The sequence below is a fragment of the Alligator mississippiensis genome, chromosome 7 (assembly GCF_030867095.1).
Source record: "Alligator mississippiensis isolate rAllMis1 chromosome 7, rAllMis1, whole genome shotgun sequence".
Lineage (NCBI taxonomy): Eukaryota > Metazoa > Chordata > Crocodylia > Alligatoridae > Alligator > Alligator mississippiensis.
Window position 1 is genome coordinate 85,224,864 of NC_081830.1, and position 21,736 is coordinate 85,246,599.

The following is a 21,736-nucleotide window of genomic DNA, read 5'->3' on the forward strand; positions in this document are numbered from 1 at the left end:
CACGGCCCTCTCCCTCCCAGAGATCTCCCATTGTGCAGCACAGAAACCTGCTATTGTATGTGCAAAAATGAGAGCTTAACTACAGAAGTGCTGGAGACAACTCTCTCGTGGGAAAATATTTAGCAGCTCTTCATAAGAAGAGACATTCATGACAGCACGCTGTAATTTGAGAGCATGCACACGGAGTAGTTAGCGCTAAAAAGAAACCTAAATCTTCCTTTAGAAGAAGCAAAGCTATTTGCTTCTGGGTAGCAGCTGGCCTGGGGAGCAACCAGAGAAAACCAGTGCATGACAGACAGCTGGTCAGTCTTAGTAACCATCCAGGAAATGGGGAAGGGTTACGAAGATGAATTGCTTCCTCTTTTTTCCAATAGAAAAAAGCCGCATTTCTAGAAATTTTTATTAAAAATCATATGAGGGGGGTGTCTACACACTGCCTGCATACAGTCTCTCTCTCACAGCGTGGATAAAGGTCATGAGATACTAAAACAATACTGTGCTTTAGCTTAACCAAGAAAAGGGGGGACGACTCCCTCTGCCATCCATCAGCTAAAACGGTGATTACTTGGAACGGAAATAAAGTTGCTGGAAAATGACACTGCCAACATAGTGCACCACATCTCTCACCGACTGGTTTAGTACCAGCACACCTGCCCTGACCTCAGTGGTATTATTCCCAATTTACTAGATGTGAAAAAGAGGGAAATCCAACCCGGTGACCCCTGTGTTCAAAGAAAATGGCTCTACTTCACCTCCCTGAGATGCCTTGGTAGGTATGTCCCAAGAAGAAGCATGGGAAAATGAACACCTACCATGGTAAAAGAGGTGGACAGCAGCGTGGGGACAACAGTGAGGCTGTCTGGATGCCACTGGAGAGGCACAAGTTCAACCTATGCGCTGCACTCCTGCCAAAGGCCCCACTATAACGGGACTCGTTCGAGCTGGGGAGTCAAAGATTGCCAGATACGGGCCCAGCCACATCACTCCCTTGCATGCTTTTGGCTACAGAAACCAGTGGGTCGTAACCAACTCCTGGGTATGACCACAGACTGCATCCAACTGGAAGGTCCAAGGGAAGCATGGTGGGGCTATTTGTGATGGGGCAGCTCCTATAAAACACCACAAAGTTGCAACCTCCAGAGTAAGGTGAGTATAGGGCACCTCAAAACCCTAGCCCCCAACACCTTGTGGGTACTCCTTGGTTGGAGAAAGGCTATAGGACATCACCCTAATAGAAACACGCCTTAGCTGAGGCATTAGGCAATCAGCAGCAGTTATCTGTTGCTCTCTGGCAGACATTACAACCATTGAGGCACTGAACTCGGTCTGGACTCGATCTGGCCTTTGGATTCTGTCTCAATGGCCTGAAGGGGGATGGCAGGTCTTGGGCAGGCTCCACTCCCCCATGCTCTTGCCTAGGTGTACGTGCTGAACGTCTTGGTGCAACAGTCGCAGGACTGCATGCAAGTAGATTCAGCAGGCACTTGACTAGTCCTCTTTCGCGTACACCATGATCCAGAGGATTAATGATTGCCCTACTTTGTTTGCATCTTTCATCCCCTAGCAATGGGTGAGATTAAGGCAGTGACAGTGGTTGTTTGCACTGCCACTTGTAGGAACAGACTACCGTAAGTGTTTTCTTAAGGAAATAATACATTAAGTTCTGGTTACTGTAAAACTATCAGCCTGTTGGCAAGCGACTTCTCATGCCATGCCTACTTGCACTACACTTCCTGTACAACCTGTAACCTGAGGTTGATTTTGTAATCATTTATCATTACCAACATGCTAACAGAACCCACACAATGCTACGATACAGCCTTTGTGCAAGACTTCACTCTCGCATCTCGAGGCAGAGACTCCTCTATTAACAGAGCTGTACAGCAGGGAAGGAGAACAATGTCATGCTATTGCTGGCTGCAAGACTGAAGGGAGATGGAGGGCCCTTTGTGGCGGATGCACGAGATGTGGGGAGTCCTATGTGAAGAGGGGCTGAGCTGCTCAGACGCAGAGAAAGGAAGAGTCAGGGCTCAGGAGGAATTAGCAGAGAGGTTTGCTGCTTTGCAGTTAGAAGGGAGAGTAAAGCCAAGCTGAGAACAGGATGGGGACCCTGTCCATTCACAATCTGTTGCTTTCTCCACAGTGTGAGACACGGAGGCATGGCAGATCTGCACAGCCTCCTGAGCCGGCCTGAGTACATGGTGAAGAAGTAAGTCTCACTCACTGGTGTCCAAACCATGCACAGCTGCTCTCAAGTCTGGCCCAAGGCAGAGAGCCTGAGCATGGCACTGGGATATGCATTGAGAGCCAGGCCAGCTTACTCCTGGATATGTGACGGCTCAGTACATCCTTGCACTCTCACACCCTGTCCCTTCAGGTGTCTAGCTCCACCCATCCCATATATTCATCTGCTTCTGAGATGTTTCTGCAGCCCTTGTTTCAAAAGTGGCACAAGGCAGTTATACGTCTGATGAAACTGTAACGGCCTCTGTTAAAAAAAATAGGCTGGCAGTTCCTGGCGAAGAAGTGTTTGCATCCCAGAAAACGCCATCACAACCGGCAGAACAGGACACATCCCAGATAGAGAGCCAAAAATACTCTTTCTTCCCTAGCGATCCTTTCAGCCCGGAGTTGACATACAATAATGGGAGAACATGCCCGGCTGCTGCCCATGAGGTACCTGCGCTCAGTGGATAAATCAGGGCCTCTGGTCAATGGGGCTGTCAGCTCAGCAGGTTTAAACACTCTCAATCCACTTAAGTATTTAAATTCTTTACCTCTTGCAATTTAATCCTTGTCACCTTCTTCCAATACACCCAAGCTCTTGATTTCTACAACGAATGATGTCTTCACGGGGCTCAGCACAGTAAATCGCCTGAGGAAGCCACCTCGGTATTTTATTTGCAGGTGACAGTGCTGTGCTTCCATGTGATGTTCATTAATAAAATCTTGCCCTAGATTTCTTCTCTTCTGGCCCAGACTTTTTTAAAAAACTGAACAGATGCCACTTGCAATGCTCAGACTATTTTGTTTGGCAAGAGTTATCCCAGTGGTATCACACCACACTACATCATACAGCAGATGACTTCACAGGCTGTCTTTACAGCAGCATGGAATTAGCTGGTAAACACCCCTCTCCACCCCCCAACTCCTTCCCTGTTCCCAGATGACCACGTGTCTAAGTCTTACCTGTGTGGCTGCCCGTTTACTTTGTCCTGGGTGAAATCAGTGGATTGGACAGACAGGATTTCGGTAGCTCCCAAGACGTGCGGATGCATTCTGAGACTGGATGAGAATATCTTGGATGAGTCGATTTCAACTGCTATTGGAAAAGAATGGGTGTTTCAATGCAGGGGGGTCGCTGTGAAGGACATCAAAAAAAATGTATCGTAGCTGCTATGAGAATGGCACTGAGCAGGTGCCAATGAGGTATTCAAGACACAGCCTTAGAGCAGCATTGGGTACACACCAAACGATGGCTATGCTGCATGTCTTCAGGTAGCTGCCCATGCACAGGGAAACTCTGGGGCAGGAGGGGAGGTAGACCCCCACATGAAAGAAGTTGAGGACTTCTAGGTCAGGAAAGAGGGCAAAGACCTATGCTTCCTTGTGATGCTGAGTTACTCTGACCCAAATGGTTCACCAGCTTCATCCACCCCCTCCTTCTTGGTCAATCGCTGCCCACTTTGTGACACGGCTGTGTCGAACCCAACTCTGGACTGTTCATGACAGAGCTGGAAAATGGCCTAATCTAAAAGGTTCCCCATTTCCATCACGGTACAAGAACAGCAAAGCCAAGGTTCGAACTCCTCTAAGTCTATGCAACCTATTTCAGAGCGGGATTCTTTTCCTGGGAAGAAAGGGAGGTTCTAGAGGGAATACAATGATCATTGTATTGCTGTGAGCTGTTCTTCACTGTAGTGTTTGGGAAAGTGTCACAGGAGAGGAAAAAGTGTTTTGTAGAGTAAATTTACCACCCCCAGTGAACTGCTCCACAGTGTCGCTGGCCAGGATTGCCTGCAGATTTTCCACCCCACTGGTGGGTATGTTTTAATGCCCAGATACTGGCTAAATACAACATTTATAAGGTATTGTTGTGCTCCCTCAGCCTTTAAAACATAAGGAATTATTTTGCAGTCTCTGCATCCAATGGTGGATTTCTTCACGCCACACATTTTTAAGTAGCAAAGAGCGGCGGTTTCAATGTCTGATTTGCTTAATCCCCTTTATGAAGTTTGAAAATTTAAAACCCTGGCTTTCCTGCCAACTCAGTGGGCTTCCTATTGACTTATGTCTTTTGTTCAGAGCTGCTGCATCTGGCCAGCTAGTGTCTCTGTCGAATACTTTAGTTCTATTCCTATGTGAAACCTGAGGTTCGAATGGCACTGCTCTCATTATGACAGAACGTACGGAGAGCTCAAATAGGTCTCTCGAACTGGAGATTCATACGCTTCAAAGGTACCCCCTTTGGTTTAGCTATTATAGATCAGCTCAGAGCATTATGCAAGCAGATTCTTGTCTGGGAAACCTTGGTTGCTTTTTGTAGAATCCCTTTCATTTCCTCTCGGAAATTTAAAAAGATGCCTTGTCTTCACTGATTCAAAGCATATTTGGGCTTTTTAATAATTCTGCGCTGGAAAGTTTCAAAAGCCTTTAACTGAGATCCCAGCAAATTTGACTGAGTGCCCTACCTTGACCTCTAGACCGTATCCCCGCAAATAAGCTGGGAGCTTACTCCCCTGGTCCTTGAGCTCCCTGTCCCTCCCTTTGGCAAACAGCTTGGAAATACAGTATTTCAGAATCATCTCAATTTTACTTCACATTTCTGCAGTGATAGAGGGGTTTGTGTTAATTCCAGTAAAAGAGCAGGGAAAGGATCTCTAGCATCTCCCAGGGTCTCTCAAATGATGCCAACCAAGGACAGCATTGGCAATGGATTAGAAGTCTAGGGCCACACCTAAGGGGATATGCTGTCCTCTCCCCCAAACTTTTATTATTGCCTTGTCTGTAACCTCTTTTCCACAGCGCATCAGTAGGATTAATTAAAATCAGCCCTTTGTTTTTGTTGCAGTTGAACCACTGAACAGATGACAACAGATCCCAACAGGTACCAACAGATAAGGCTTTGTTTAGATCCATGAAGGGATCTATTTGGTCAAGAAAGTAGCACTGCCCTGCTGGAAACTGTAGGCCCTGTGAGCCACAGTTCTTTCGCTTGGTGCGGGTGGGTGTTGCTCAGTGGTAAAGAGCAAGTTTTGTATGTGTGAGGCCCTGGTTTCAATCCTTGGCACCTCTGCTTAGATCAAGAGGGAGCATGTGTGCTGGGACTTGCAGACCATGGTGTCATTCAGCTCCATAGGTGCTTGTTAGTTGTCCAGGGTGTCATTCTGTGGGGCCTTGCGGTCTCTCGCTCTGCACCAAAGAAGTCAGCTGCATACCGCACTGTAAAACTCCCCAACTCACCCACGGGGTACCCCCTTCTCCAAATGCCCACCCCGTCTCCTCCCCACCCAGAATGTTAGGAACAATTAGCCGCAGCATTCCCAGCTTATCCTTACATGAAGAGGAAATACAGAAGTCAGAAGAGTTGGACCTGCTCCCACTATGGGTGGGAGGACGACAGCTCTGCAGAGTCTGGAGTTTGCCGTCCCTGCCATGGGAAGAAATGGCATCATTTTCTGGCCTGGAGGAGAAATGAGAACGCAGGGTGATGAATACTTCCAGCCTAAAAGAGCTGCCTGAATATCACCATCTCATTTCCTGTAACGGTCCTGAAGAAATATAAAGGCATATTTTATGCCGTGAGCTAGTGCTACAGCCATAATTTAACTGCATGACTGTAACAGTTCTGAGTGCAGCTCTCCAACCCAGCTGATGTGAGATGTATTTGAAATTAACATTTTTTCCTAGTGTAATAAATAGCTTGGGAAGGAAACCGTAATGCCTGACAGTTTGGAGAGATGAAATCCCAGCAGACCCTTAAACCAGAGACAATGCTGGTGAGTCTACCAGGTCTCAGGGACATACAAATATTACTGGGGTTCCACAGAACAGGGATTTCAAAGCACAGCAGAGTATTTTAACTCAATTGCTACAGAACTGGATCTGTTGGCTTCATGGACAGGGGGCTGCCTGCTAGCAGGGAAGAGTTTCTGAAGGACAAGAGAGAGCAAATGACCTAGTAAATCAAATGGGGTGACAGAGGCCAGTGGGGGGCAGATTGGAGGTCAGGGGAGGTTAGACAGAAGTTGCCTTGAGATGAGTTTCACTGAATAGTCGTGCCCAGATCAGGCAAAGGCAACACTCGGATGCTTCTAGGCAGAAAACTGCTTTCCAGAGTCAGGTTCTAGGGGGTATCTAGTCCAGGGGCTCTCAACTGGTTTTGGACCATTTGTAAACATCGATGACCAGTCCCAACCCACTGCCTCTCACTCCCAACCCGCTGCCTCCCACCCCCAGCGGGGCAGAGGGTAGGTGTTTGGGGGTCATGGGGGGCCCCAAGCAGCCCCTTGCAGGCTGGAGCTCTGCCAGCCTACTAGGGAAAAGCCATGGCTTCCCACACTTTTCTCCTTTAAAGGAGAATCTATTTTTAAAGTTTGCTGATCCATTTTTTAAGTTTGCTCACAACCCTTTCATATATTCTTGCGACTCACTTTTGGGTTGCGACCCATGGGTTGAGAAACACTGAGCTGGAGGAATATAAGGGACTTTCTATCCCTCCTGAGTGATCTCACCAAACGGGAAGGTCTCTGGTGCTCTGTGCCAGCTTTCCTTGCTATAACAGCCCTATGTAGTACACCCAGAGCCTGTCGATACAGGAGGCTCCTTCTCCCCACAAATTCTTCTGAGTTAATTAATAACTTGTCTACACAGAGAGCTTGGATGCAGTTTACCATGTAACAGCTACTACACAGTAGCTCTCCCTGTGGGCACTAAGGGACCCTTTTGCAGGTACAGTGAATCCACTTCTCGTGCAGAACAGCTATTCAGCCACAGCTTTCTGCCCGCCCCAATACAGGCTTCTGTCTCTGTGCAGAAAAGCCCTTGCTGTGTGGATTGAAAATGGATTCATTAAACCTTGTTAAATGCCTTCATGAAGAATCAAAACAAAATTAAGGCTACTTGAATTCTGAATGGGAGCATACACACAGGGGTTTAACTAATCCATTAAACTGACACCTTTAGTGTGTTTGGATTCACCTTCCTGAGTGTCCCCACGTAGACAAGCCAGACAACGTGATGAGACACGGTCAGTACTTTTCCTAAATAAATCAAGCCGAAGGCAGGGCAAAGCTGCCCCTTACAGACTAACAAATGCAGCTCAAGCCTTCGCTTCAAATCTGGATCACTAGATCAGTTTGACTGCCTTGAAATTGCTTACTACAGTTATCAAGACATAGCCTCCATTAAATCTTGTCCTTTCCTTTGGTTAAAGAATTTCCTGATCTAGATAAACTAGCTGTTGCCTTTCTACTGTAGCAGCTTTCCTGCACATAGAAGCTACCCACAAAGGGTGTCGCTGTACGAAAGTCTCACTGTTTGGGGTGACTTTGCACTTTCCTACTTTAAATATGGCTGATGGGCATTCACCTCACACTGACTGTACCATCTTACTGAATTAGATCAAATTAGCCGTTACAACATTTTTTAAAATCAGTAAAAATAACAGACTGTTAAATTCTGGTTAGGATGCAACAATGCGCAGTGATTGCGTTGCATCATCAAGGGACACATGTCCATCAAACCAAAGTTACTGGGACCGCTACAAAGGTACAAGGAGCACATTTTAATATGTCTCCAGTGGGATGCTGACACTTCTCTCATTTGGTGATGATGGTGACTGAGTTGCAAGAGGCTCAAACTGTGACTTGGCTAGATCATGGCTTGGGGTCAACATTATGCAAAGAAACCTGGAAGCTCCAGTGAAGGCTTTATCAGTTCTAGCATGCTACGAGTGCAGATAGCAGTACCATACATGAGTTATCTAATCCCACCCAGTGAAAAGACGTCGTCTATAAGTGAACAGGAGAGCCAGGGTCTACTGTCAGCTTTGCCACATTGGAAAAGTGAATCCATTTTGATGTGCTGCAGCTTCCTTATCTATACAGCAGGCTGGAAATACTTAGTTGCCTAGGTAGAATTTGAGATCTAAAGGTGAACGCTACTAACCATGTACTACAAAATGCTACTTGGATTAGAGACCACTTGAGACTGAACCTGGGCTTGCTAGCCTGCAGCCCGGTGCAGACACTGCAGAGGAAAGGGAGTTGCTGGAAACAGATAATAGCCTTGACCTGAAGTAAAGGAGCTTCGAGCTCATGTTCAGCAGCACAGTAGGAAGGTTGCACTGCAAGAAAACTAGTAATGAAATGATCCTTATGTTACTAAGAGCAGCCTGCATTGTTGCTAGGGCTGCTCCTCTTTTCACAAATACAGAAAGAGAGTTTGCCAACATTTGGGATTTTGAAATGGAAAAACTGACTTTTGAAGAAACATTTTTACCATATGCTTTAAATACTGGACCCCTGTTATGTGATGAAGAGGAACGAGATTCTACAGTTACATCTAAGCCATGTCCTTCATCAGTTAACAAAGAATGGTATATTGGGGAGAAAGCAGGACTTTGCAAGGTAAGCTCTGCTCTGAGATACCCACACACATTGCTAAGGTCACAACGTGGGTCTGAGTGTTACATATCACACAGTTCCTATATCCTGACGGTGAAAATGTTATTCACTCATTAATAGATTTAGTCAAGCTTATTGTTAATGCCCTTGTAATGCCACAATTAACATTGCCTTTGCTTTTATGTCTTCTTCTGACAGTCTGCATGAAAGGTATTATACAAAACAGTCTCATTAAACTCAAGTAGCATGGGATTAACTACACAGGAAAAATGTCATTTTTCTAACAAGTGATTTTGCTCTTAAGGTCTTGTATTTGGTGCACTCAAAGATACTGCAGGTACTCCAGTGGCTTAATAAGAGGCATTCTTCTCAGCAGCTAAAATGCAATGAAACACTTTCTGAACGTGGGAACTCGCTTACCATTTTATACAACCAATATTGCTCCCTAAGCAAACCTATGAGCCTAAAAGCTGTAATAGCAGCTTTAAAAGAAATGATCACAACTTGGCTGCAAATGTTTCCAGCTATTTTTACAAGTAAAATCAATGATCACGGTTAATGACATACGTTCTCTGCCTGGATCAGCTGGTTTGCGTGGTACATTTCACAACACCTTGTGCCGAAAGTTTCAGTGTTTATCCACTCCAAGTGAATTTCTCCTGATGTTTGCCTGGTCTTCCACACTGAATTCGCATAGTAATGTGTTTCACGTAATGGAAAAACGTGATTATAAAAACAGTAAACTAGCAAGGGCGACTTAGAAGCAATATAAAAACTCAGAATGACTTTTTACTCGTTTTTTAAAGGATGCTGAAATTTCAGCTTGTCTGGGCTCCATTTAAAGATTTATTTTTTCAAATATTTTTAAAAATGTTTTGATGATCTTGTGGCTTTTGAGGCACCATACTGCACTGTTTTAAAGAACAGATGCTAGATCCTCATTTAAAAAGCACATACAGAACATGGCATTTTTGAGACAGGGTGTAACACTGTAACATAGTTTCATGGCCCTGAAAAAAAAGGGGCTAATCTTTGACTTCTTATTGGGCAAAATGACAATGCCAGAATCCCATCATGGGTAAAAAGAAATCCCATCTCAAGAGCAAACTGAGTATGGCTTCATTTCTCTAAAAGCAACTCAATAATACATGCAGTGAACTTAAGGGCCCAGATAAACTTTTAGATCGAACTACAAGCAAATATCTTACTATTGACCTCAGCTACACCTGCTTATGTGACCAGGCTTTCTTTGATCAGACTCCCTTTACCCCTTATCTTACACCTCTTGTGCAGGTCTCACATCTGTAACCGTTGTCTTCCTTCGTTTCCCTTCTAATTTATTTCATGCAAGGGCAGCAACTATCCCTAGAGATCACATTTTCTGGCTCAATGAATGGCAGATTCACTGACATTTCACCCATGCGGCAACTCACCCACAAAAACGCTGCAAAAGATGGGCAATATGGACACATCAACATTACTGCAAGAAGAAACAAAATCAATCTATAAGCTTTTACCCCATTATTTCAATATAGGCCAAAGGACCGTCTTTCTGATTGCCGTTTCCTTCCCTTTCTTTTTCAAACGTCCATTACTTAAGGTCAGAGATCTTTAAAGAATGACAATGGCAATGTGCTTTCCAGTATGGAGGCTTTATTTTTCATGCATTAGAGTTACAGTGTTTTAGTGTGAAATTCAAAGTTAAGGGAAAAAACCAAATCCACCTTCATGCCTCATTTCCCCAGACTTACGTTGGATACACAGCCCTGTGACAGCCCGGTGTGACTGGTCTCTGCAGAGGCTCGTCTATACTCTGATGGACACCAGGGAACAGCTTCTTCTTTACTTTGGGTGTATGGGTCATTATCTAATACACAGAAGGGAGAGAGGAAGAGAGGAGAAAAAGGAAAATGGGGAACTATGGTCATTGGGACTGATAGATGAATACTATTCTAACGCCACTAAACTGAAATGCCTTGATTCACTGAAGATCTATACCATGGATCTTCATCTCACTGTACCATAGCGCTCTCTTTCTGCTCCCAGCTGGCCCTGCAAAGACGCACCTTTCCCAGGCTCATCTTACTTCTACGGTTAGACGTTCTTAAGTAGATAGCAATGGATTGGGGCTGGCTAGGCAGAGAGTTAAGGCTCAGCCGACCTTTTAAGTACACAACAGAAGCAGGCATCCATTCTAACTTAGCCTCTGAATTTCCAAAGCGGATGGAAAAGTGGAAATTAAATACTTAATAATCAAATGAAGTCAGTGATTTTAGAATCCCCATGAGGAGTACTTACTCCCAAATATTCAGTTGTCAGCAGCTTCTCTCCCGACAGCTCTCCCAGCTGAGGTTGTAAGATCTCATCTTTGTCCAGGTCGGCCTCCATTGTGTCATGGTCCTCCTGTTACAACACCACACCCTGATTATTTGAATCCAGACTCTAAGGAGGGTGTTGATTACAAGTGAGAGCATTTAATCTCCATCCCAGCACTCATCTGGATGATATACAATAAACAACTCTAACCACTAAGGCTACCTATATAATTTATATGAAAAAGGCACAACACATTATGAATGTACACACACACACACACACACACACACGAATAAACTTTGGATACAATGAAAAATAGGTACAAATAATCTCTCCCAGACATCCCTTACCACTAAGCAGGCTCTGGGAAAAATACATTAAAAAACCCTGCCCTGCTACAGAGCATCAAAGGTACTGTAATTTCAGGGTCAGTCTCCCTTGCATCTTCACAATCGAGGAGTCTATAGAAGCTCAAGTCCCAACAATAACAGAAAGGTTTTTGATTACTCTTTATTAGCATTGATGTACGTTCCCTCTCTTTGTTGCCTGCCAGCTGACAGCAATGTCATGGGACTGAAGGGTTGATGGCAGCCCAGTAGGAAAAGGAGGGCTGTGAGATTGATAGCTCATGCTGGAAGAAAGAGTCTCCATCCGTTATAAGAGGTTGGGGTGGACTTTTGGTGGGGAAAGAGGACAGGGGTTAACACTATGCTTCTGCTGTACATAACTAAATCAAAAGGCATGTCCAGGGTTTGGAAGAGGGAGCTGAGGCTAACCCCTTCACAAGACCCTGCCAGGGGTGAGTTTACAATAACTTTTGGAAGCAAGAGATTTGGTTTTGCTCCCTTTCTGTTCTGGTTCTCTGGTGGGTATTCTAGCCAGGAGGGTTGAAAGGTAAATTCTGAAACAACAGTCACGCTTTCTCATCTCTGAAAGAGTTAATACATGATCAAAAGCTCTTGTAAGTATATATCACAGGTATGATCCAGTATCAGTAGAATAATTTGTGGATCATCCACAGACACTGGACACTATCTTTCCTGGGGATAGCACCTCGGCCCTGTGGGATAGTTTCCCAGTGACTATGAGAGCCCTGGTAGGGCTGTGCAAGACCGACTGGATTAAAAGTGGTCAACTGGTTCTCCAGGTTGGTACCTGAACACGCTTACAAACTAGCTAAGTAACAGAGGAGAATTACAGAACAGCAACAAAGCTGTCATTCCAGTGAACGAAATGACAGATGGATGTGGGGAGGGCAGCTAAAGCAACACCTGAGGGCACAAGGATTCAGTTAGACGCTATAAAAAGTCATAACAGACTAGCCATAAATTAAAACAATCTACCTGCCTTACCACCTTCACCTGCTTAGCACCTATGAAATATTTTAAACAAAATAATCGTTGCTCTCCTCTGGCTGGTTTGTTGCTTCCTAGTGCTGCTTGTGCTTACAAAAATATTCTCTGGCATAAAAACCCTGCTGTGATTTTTTTTTTCAGTCGGGAAATTAAGAATACTCCTGTTAAGTTAGCTGCCTAGGATATGATGCATCATGCAATCACTTTCCATTAAGTGAGCTCAATCCTCAATCACTTTCCTCCCTTAATGAGCCTTCCTCAAAACATTTTTAGCAAAAGGACAGACACTGACATTTCTCTTGACAAAGTGAAGAAATCCATCTTCACACCTCTCTAAAAATGCTGCCTAACGCTGCAGTACAGAATGGCTGTCTATCCCAGTCGCTCGCTCTCTCTTTGCTACGCTGCTCCGGGCATGTCCTTTCACAGCTTCTGACCAAGTAAGCTTGGACACATGCAGGCTTATGCTATACATCTCTGATTTTGTTATTCTATAAGGTGTAAATCTCCACCACCTCCTGCTCTGTCCTAAGACAGACGAGACGGTTATGTTTCAGTGGTGGGAGAGAGTGATCTCTGTCATCGAAAGTCAAGATTTCTTAAGGTTAGAAGATTTCAACACACATCTTCTATTTGTTTTCATAGAAGATACATGACATGTCTAAATCCCCTAGATGAGAGGAGTCAAACGTATGGCCTTCAGGCTGCTTCCACCCAGGGAGCCTCTCTATCCAGCCCACCAGGCTACCAGAGGGCGCTGGAAGTTGGGCCCTTTGCCTTGCTGGGCATGACTATTGCTGGACCCTGCACTCCTCCCACCCCTGTCCCCACCAGACCCTGCACTCCCAGCATTGCTGGACCATGCATTGCCCCCATCCCCAATGTCATTGGACCCTGAGCTACCCTTGCTCCTGCCGAACCCCACACAGCCACCAAGGAACCCCATGCTGGCTCCACCACCATGGGGGCCACTGCAACAGCCCACATGTCCTGAGTTGAATTTGGCCTACAAGAAGCCCCGTGGTCCAGATCTGGCCCAGGGCCCAAGATGAGCTTTCCACCCCCGCCCCAGACTGCTCTGAAAATATTAAATATAGCATATCAGGCTCTTTGCAGTCCTTCTGGATGAAAGGCATGAGACAGACATCACTACTGGCTTTCCTGGTATTTATCCTTTTTAAGGCTGCTTAAAATGCTGCAGCTAGTGACATGCCACTCAAAACTCTCTTTTCTGTTTCTTCCACTCGCTGCCTCTAGGCCTGACAACAGTTTGACTTCTGAAAACCCTTAAAGCTCTTCACAGATTGGCTCCTTTCCCCATGCTCTCTACCCCTGCTAGCATTTAAGGTCCTCTGGCTGAGGTTTCTGTCACCCTGCACTCACAGGCTTGTGATCTGCTGGTCAGTAGGCACCTTCAGACTTTGTTCCCTCATTGCAGGGGATCTTTCAGCTGATTTTGTCCTGTCCAGTGTACCAAGTATGCGAGCCTGAATATATCCCCTGGACTGTTATCTGGAGTACCATCCTAACAGAAGCAGCATCGCTCCATTGCAAAAACATCACAACGTTCACAGCAGCACACAGCCTGCACCGGAGCTCAGCACTGAAGGTGTTAATGGCTTGCCTAAAGTTAAGACTAAGCTCTTCTGATGTAGCCTCTAGCTGGGATGCTTTTTCACACCGGAGCTTATTGACTTTTATTGCCAGGTGCTGAGTGATAGATACGTGGATCAGAAGGCATCCCCATAAATGGCGATTATACCCTTATCTGATAAATCTCAAGTTTGTAAATTAATTTGGAGTTAGAGCTTCCATATTACATATTGACGTCTACAGACAGCCTTTCAAAACTATCCAAACCCAATTAAAACCACATTTAAAGATTAAATATTGCAGATAGGTAAAGCTAATAAGAAAAGATAAATAAAGGAGTATTATTAAGGTGTAGCAAACGAAAGATATGTTCTGTGACAGCAAAGCCATGTCCTGAGCTTGGGGTCCTGGCAAATCGGCTGTCAGCACACGACTCCAAACAAACCTGCCCACAAAGCTGGGTAGATAATGGGATGTATTTGGTAGCCGTGCTGGTCCGAGACAAAAAGAAATGCACAACTCTAGAACTAGCAGATATTGGAGTAGTTAGCCCACACTGAGCTTCACGCTGCACTAGCTGGCTTGCTAACAGTACCCCAGCTAGGTAGCTTAAAGCTGTGTAGATGTAACCCTAATGCCATTTTACTTCTGAATGAGAGCATTTACATGAGACTTTAATGCCTTTTAAGTTACATGCAAGTAACTTCATATTTTTAGTTCATTTAAACATTCCTACATGTCTTTGCATTGACCAAATGGTAGGTACTAGGTCAGATTTCCCCCCTCCCTCCACGCTGGAACAAGGTCTGTCTACTCTTAGCAGGGTGGTTTAGGCTTAAGAAGTCAGTATCGTGAGATCTGCTAAAAGCTGAGGGAGAATTTGGATTCATTTAAAATTAAATAATATAGATAAAATAGAAAATGGGAAGATGCATTGCAACAGGAGCACGTAAGATCTTTGCATACCTTGCATGTGCATCTTTGCATAAACACACTGCTATCAAGGAGTGAATAGGGGTCTGTTTTTGTTCTTCCAGTCACTAGGCTATAAATATTTGCAAGCTAGTGACTAAAGTATTTTAATACTAGGCACCTATCTGAATATATGTTAATGAACAATCAAGATACAGATAACTTGAAATGCATCCATTTTGTGCAAACTTTTAAAGATCTTTCAACTGGCACTGCATATATATATATATTTTCAATTTTTCCTTAAGCCAGCTTTCCAGATGGCTCTAAGATCAGATATAGTCAGAAAACTCTACCGAACAAGAGAAAACAATTATGTTCCACATTCCAGAAATACACAGGTCCTGATCTCTAAGGCAGCGAGTCAACAAATCGGTGGTTATTTGCATTAACAATAACCTTCGTGAGGCTAGTACATGATTTTGTTGTAATTTATTTCGGTTTATAATCTTCTATGCTGTTGTTTTTAATCTTTTTTAGGCTCGAGGCATCCATCAAGAGATCCAAGGCATCCCCCTCCATAAATGTCGGCTCTTCGCTTTCACTCATTTTGTGACTGGAAATATAATAGAGCAATTATTTAGTTACAAAGAACCCAGAAAGCCCACAACAGGTCAGAAAGTTTCTGGCACTATGGATTCCTGTTGGAAATCCCTGGTTTGAACTTATGAATCATGTGCACATCTAACAATGCTAATATTGCACAGCTCCTGCCATACCCTAGCTGAGAATTACTTTTCTAGACCAATTTGGTCATCAAACACCTGAGACTAGGCTTCTATTTAATAACAATAAAATTGTAGTTACCCAGAGCCAAAGGGAGCCCCGCAATTAGGGCTAAGCTGAACCTTGATGCAAATTGTTAAAAAGCACCCATCAGAGTTCTTTCTTCTACAGAAAGGAAAAAAGGTCTTGAAAAACAAAAGTACACAGATTTCCATTTCAAACTGACCACCTCACCCCGGCCATTGCTTCAACAGCACACAGAGCGGCCTACAGCTCTTTATGCCACGTGATGATTCAGTTAGAAAAGCACATCTCAGACGACTCCAAATCTAAACCTGCTGTTGAGATTACTCAGCAGTGGGAACAAGGATTGGATGGGACATTGAAAATTAACTCTCTTTTACTCCTGAAAATGACCTTAAGAGGTGCTCAGCATCACTACAAAATAAAGGGCTCACCTTCCTGGAGGTCATCTCCTTGTCTCTGTACATCATGTCCTGAAGAAGTGACCTCGAAAAGGGCACAATGTGTCCAAAAGCTCATCTAACATCTCTCCCAATTATACAGTTGATCCAGTAAAAGAAACAGCAACAAACCCCTGCTTCTCGCATATCTCTTGGACCATCCTGGCTACAATAACACTCCAGCCCCCCTATACATCACAAGAGAATAAAGCCAGGTTCACAGCATCCCTCAGAAACCCTGATGCCAGACACAAGGGGATGGTATCATCTCTGAACCAAGAGTTCCAGAGTTTTGCATTTCTTTTTGTCAGAGACACGGGGAAGGTTTCACCACGCTGTGCTTTCACAGCCGACGTCAGGCAGTCATGGTTATAGAACCTCACATCCAATCAGAGGTGCGCCATGAAAAAGGATTTTTAAAACTTGCAAACACAGGGAACAATGTCAGGTAATCCAGGTTAGCTCCTGGCAGGCCCTTGCTGCACTACATCCAATTTGGGAGCAGATAATAATTCAATTCTGGTTTTGTTTATAAGTGGTTCATTGCATCTAGGAACAAAACGGTAGTGAGAGTTAATTGACATTCCTCCAAGCATAGGCTTAAATATGGGGAAAGTGAGAGATGGAAATCAGTTTGCTGGTTTCAGTGTAGTCCCAGCAGACATGTGTTCATCACCATCTCATTAATCCATGCGATGGAAACTGGATAACTGAAACCCACTTATCTCAGGTGTACAAGGCACTACCAGGCAAAGGCCAGATCTTGTGAGATGTGCAAGTCAATGGGAGTTGAGGGTGAACAGCACCTTGTGGAGGGGACCTTTGTAATATTCCTCTGCCTTCATAATGCAGCAAATACACACGTTAATTTGATATGCACATTTAATTGTTACTGTGCAGTAAAATCAGTATAAAGGGGAGTTTTGTATTTCAGCAAGTTGTTACGATTAGTGTCTCTGCAACCGATACGTACTTGTTCACTGGCATTTGTTCTCTTTTTTGCATTTGTCTGCCTTACCGTCTCCTTGTTGCACTCTACTTTTCAATAAAAACAACTTAAAAAAATTAATACTTGTTTTCTCACTTAAAAAGAAAAAGCCGCAATGCTAAAGTAGAAGTCTGTTTGATTACTACTAATATATTAGAGAACAAAGGAGGGCCTTGAAGCCAGTGTCTGCATGACTTGAGGGATAGCTTCTTTGAGGGAAGCTGCAGGAGGGAAGCTTTTCAAACTTTTAATGTCTTAGTAACTTGGTTACAAACTGTTGTCCCCTATGCTTGGTTTTAGGGGGAAACATGTTTGCTACTGACAATACCAAATTATATTGTAGGGAAAGACAGCTAGCTATCAGTGTCACGGGCCTCTACAGAACACACACCTGGTTTATATATTCCTATTAGGCTTATGAAACATAATACCAGGACAACTGTAGCTTCTACCTGTCCCTTTGCATTACACATCTGGTGGGAAGGTCTTTAAAAATTAGTCTTTTTTTTTTTTTTTTTTTAACTCTCTGTACTAATATTTTTCCAGGAAATCTCCTACTGTTGCACTCATACCAACATAGCAATCACAGGAGTGTTAGCAGAGACAAAGCAAAAGAGGACAATCATAGAAACACAGAAAATTGGGGTTGGAAGAGACCTCAGGAGGTCACATCTAGTCCAACCCCATGCTCAAAGCAGAACCAGCCCCAACTGCATCATCCCAGAAGTTTGATTAATTAATAAAATACATATTGCTTATGTGCTGCCTGCACTAAGGCTCCCGCTTTTGGTATGTAGATAATTTCTCGATAAGCAATATTGTAGATTTATTTAACAGTGGTTAAAATGCCCCAATATCTTGTTTTTAATTACTCAGGATCCAGGCTGCCTGACCTTTCTGGTGTTTATTATCCTGATTCCCGTATGATCGGACTGATAGCCCCAAATCAAAAATCACACGTGTGCTTATTGGCTTACTTCCCAATCATTAAGAAAGTTAATTAAAACAGGGCGTTCAATTTCAAAGTAACACAAGAAGTTGCAGTTCATGTCTCAAGGAAGCCTAGCAGTCTTGCTGATACCACTTCTGCTGGTGTTTCTGATAGCTTGATTCCTTTGTTTTTAATTACTAAGGACATCAGCATGAAAAGAGGCCCTTTGTTGCTATCACAGCTCTCTTCATTCCTTACCCGAAGTTATCGGCCTTTGTTTATGACATCATGGAGTTAATTGTTGGGATGATTGTGATGCCATAAACACAAGATAAGGACTTCAAATGAAGAAAACGCAGCACTCTTCTTTTCATGCAAACATCACTGGCCAGTGGAATTTAAGAAAGCAAGCCCAGGAGGAAGAGACAGATAACATCTGAATAATCAGCACCAATGTTTCTGAAAAGGTTAATTGGTTTCCTTTGTGATGCCAACAGACACTTACTTCTTCATCTTCGTCCTCCTCTTCATCATCTGACTCAACACTATCATCCAGCAGCTCTTCTGGAAAACAAAAAACATCAGTGTACCCCACCATTAAGGGGCAAGCAGCCCCTTGCAGGCTGGAGCTCTGCCAGCCTGCAAGGGAAAAGCCACTGTTTCCCACATTTCCCTCCTTTAAAGGAGAATCCATTTTTAAAATTTATTTGCAACCCTTTCATATATTCTTGCGACCCACCTTCGGGTGGTGACCCATGGGCTGACAAACACTGGACTAGATGCGACCTCCTGAGGTCCCTTCCAACCCTCATTTTCTATGATTCTAAGATTTTCAGTCACCAAGACCAATTCACATAACTCACTGGACTCTAGGCAGAAGCAGAAATACTCTGGAACGATCAGTCTCACTATTGCCCCTAACTAGTTCAAGCCTCACATTCACAATATCATAAGGGGAGAGCTTATACACAAAGAACTATAATTTCTTTAATGTTTTTAATAGTTGCCCCACCTCTTCTACCCCACATCAGAGGGACAATAACATATGAATGCACTGAGAGAGAGATTTCTACAAAGCAAAAATACATTATTCTATTGCCCAGACTTATATACCGGCAACCTGTACACTCAGAAATTTTACTCACTGGTCAGAAATCTCCTTTCAAAGCACCATTACTACAGGCCAGGCAACAAAACATTTTACAGACTTGATCCATGTCGGGTACATATACTTCATAGTGAAAACACAGTAGTTAAACACTATTTTTTTTAATGTGCAGAAGGATTTAACTTGACTTTTCCCTCCTTTTCCATCTTCACTTCTTCTCTAACACTCTCTCCAGCCATGGAGGCCAGAACTAGAGTTCATGAGTTCCACATTCTTCTTCATTTGCTGTTTCTATGGCTGTAGTGATTAGTACTCCCAGCCACTGTCTTGTGACAGGCACTCGCTGTACAAACACAGAACAAAAAAATGGTCCCTGACCCATATCTAAATTGGTGTAAGAAAAGATCACAGATGCCAGGATTTTCCTTGTCTCTGACAGGTGCAAGACATGAGTGAACCCAAATCCCGTGTTGGTGACTGAGCAAGCAATTAAACTGCCAGCTTACTTAAGCACCGTGCTTTTGCTTCAGCTAGGACATGCCTGGACAGCCCCATCTGACCTCACCATACACGTGGCCAGAATGTTTTGGAACCTCGGTCTAAATTTCTCTTTTTGACATGCAAAAAGACATTTTAAAACACATTTGACACCAATATCCTGAAGCTGACACTGATATCCTGAAGTTCTCTGTTTGAGCCCCCAAAGCCCATCACAGCATTGTCATTTTTCATAAGTTCTCAAAGCCAGGTAAAAAACATGAGCCTTGTTATAGCTGTTGTGAAAGATTTATAGCTCAGATAATAGCTGCATCTGGTTCTCTGACCTGAATTGAGCTGTTTGATAATAAATTCAATCTGCCGGATCATCTCAGCATTTCCTTCCTTGATGAAGCATCGCAGAATTTCTTCCATACCCTGGACACATTGGAAAACATTGCCAGGTTAGTTTTTCTCTTGACCAGCCCCATACAGGCTGATGTTGTTGGCTAAAATAATTGTTTTGTTGGGAAAGGTGTAGAGTGAAACCGCTGTGTCTAATAATAAATATTTCATTCAGTCCATAAACTACCCAGAAATGAAGATAGCTTGCTACTAGGCTCGAACACAAAACACTCCAGTAAAATAGCACAAACAGTTTTCACAGCAGATATTCCTGTTTTCTAAACATAATTATTAATGGCTTGCAAAGAACAGAGCTCTGTTCTGACAAGGTATGAAAAGAACTGTACGTGCATCAGTGGAAATCCAGGAGGGCAGAAGCAGTGGACTTTCATTTCCTTATCTTGTCTTCCCTTTCTGCACTAATACACAGGCTTGGTTTTGAGTCTGTAATTTTTTACGATCAATTAGCTGTCCAACTCCCACCACAGTGAAGGGGAAGCTCATATGTTGGGCAGGGTAGAGCATTTGGATGACAGCAATTGTGCCTGCAATTTATGAGCATGGAAGGAGAAGCTGGACTTTTTTTTTAAGTCACTTTTTCACGCCTCTATCACGGCACTCCCCACATGTCTTCCATAGCCCTGGCGAAGCCAGGATGAAAAGTTGTGTTGCTAGAAGACATTAGCTAACACTTTTTAAATAAAATATTTGAAAAGCTTAATGCAGGCAAGGCCACTGTGTTTAACACATGCCAGACTGGTCAAGGTCAGAGAAGAGCCTAGACTTTCACTTCCCCAGTTCAAGCATGATGCACAGTCTATGCTACACTGCTGCCTACACAATATTGCTCAAATGTGCCAACATATTCTCAAATAACATCTTTACATCCTCATCAAGACAAAACCCTGGACATCTTGACACCTTGACCCCAAAGGGTAGAAGACTAGCAAACTATTACCCCCCACATATCTGAGAATATTTTTTTTGAGACACAAACCCTCAAATTATAGGTGTATTAAAAGGCAGATTTTCAAAGGCACAAGAAAATCAGTTATGTGCCTAAAGCCCATCAAGCTTGAAAACCTTCTCCAAATTGCCTTCTGCAGTCAGTCTCCAATAGGGTCTATTTCTGGAGAGCCTCATGCAATTTGGGAAGATAGAAGGAAGTTTAAAGTAATGCTTATTCCTGGTACCAACAACCCTAGGCTGCACTTTTCAGCAGCTGATCTCACAATGTTTTACCAAGGAGGTCAGTATTATTATTCTGGCTTCACTATGGGGCAACTGAAGCACAGGGGGATGGTGAAAGATGCAGCAAAGGTCATCCAGCAGGCTTATGACTGAACCAGGGACAGATCCCAGTCGAGTGCTCCATCCACTGTGCAATGCTGCGCTCTCATTAACTGACAGGGGACTGCAATTCTCCTAAAGGACTCTTCTAAGTAATAAAGGACACAAAAGCTAGCTATTTTTAAACCAAACATTTAAACCTCCAAAAAGCAGTCTTCAGACATACCTTCTTGAATAGACCTGGTAAGGACAGAATTGCAGGAAAGAATACGGGCAAGCCAGGTTTACATTTAAATGGAATTCACACAATAAAATGGACAATGAGAGCAAATACAAATTAGGACTGATGCAAGCCTCTGGCTGCTGCCTTGCTACAGTGTATTGTTATCTCCCCAAAAAGACAAAGACCGTTCTGCAGGAGACCATTCATCACCTCAGTTCTTCCTCAGCACGAGTTATAAGGATAGCAAGTTTGCTCTTTCCT

At 43.7% G+C, this 21,736-nt stretch overlaps 1 protein-coding gene across 4 annotated transcripts in view; it reads right to left on the minus strand.

The window, feature by feature from the left end:
- The window catches only part of ARMC9 (armadillo repeat containing 9), a 96,494-nt gene that overhangs the window by 11,458 nt on the left and 63,300 nt on the right, over positions 1-21,736 (minus strand). For 2 of the 4 annotated variants that reach the window (XM_006264153.4, XM_019495370.2), the window contains 6 exons: positions 19,905-19,995; positions 18,478-18,536; positions 10,926-11,030; positions 10,379-10,494; positions 5,559-5,683; positions 3,190-3,322 (listed from right to left, as the gene is read on the minus strand). In XM_006264153.4, the coding sequence (XP_006264215.3) occupies positions 3,190-3,322; positions 5,559-5,683; positions 10,379-10,494; positions 10,926-11,030; positions 18,478-18,536; positions 19,905-19,995 (629 nt within the window). The remainder of the gene's footprint in view (positions 1-3,189; positions 3,323-5,558; positions 5,684-10,378; positions 10,495-10,925; positions 11,031-18,477; positions 18,537-19,904; positions 19,996-21,736) is intronic. The other 2 variants (XM_019495371.2, XM_019495372.2) reach the window with 2 other exon arrangements.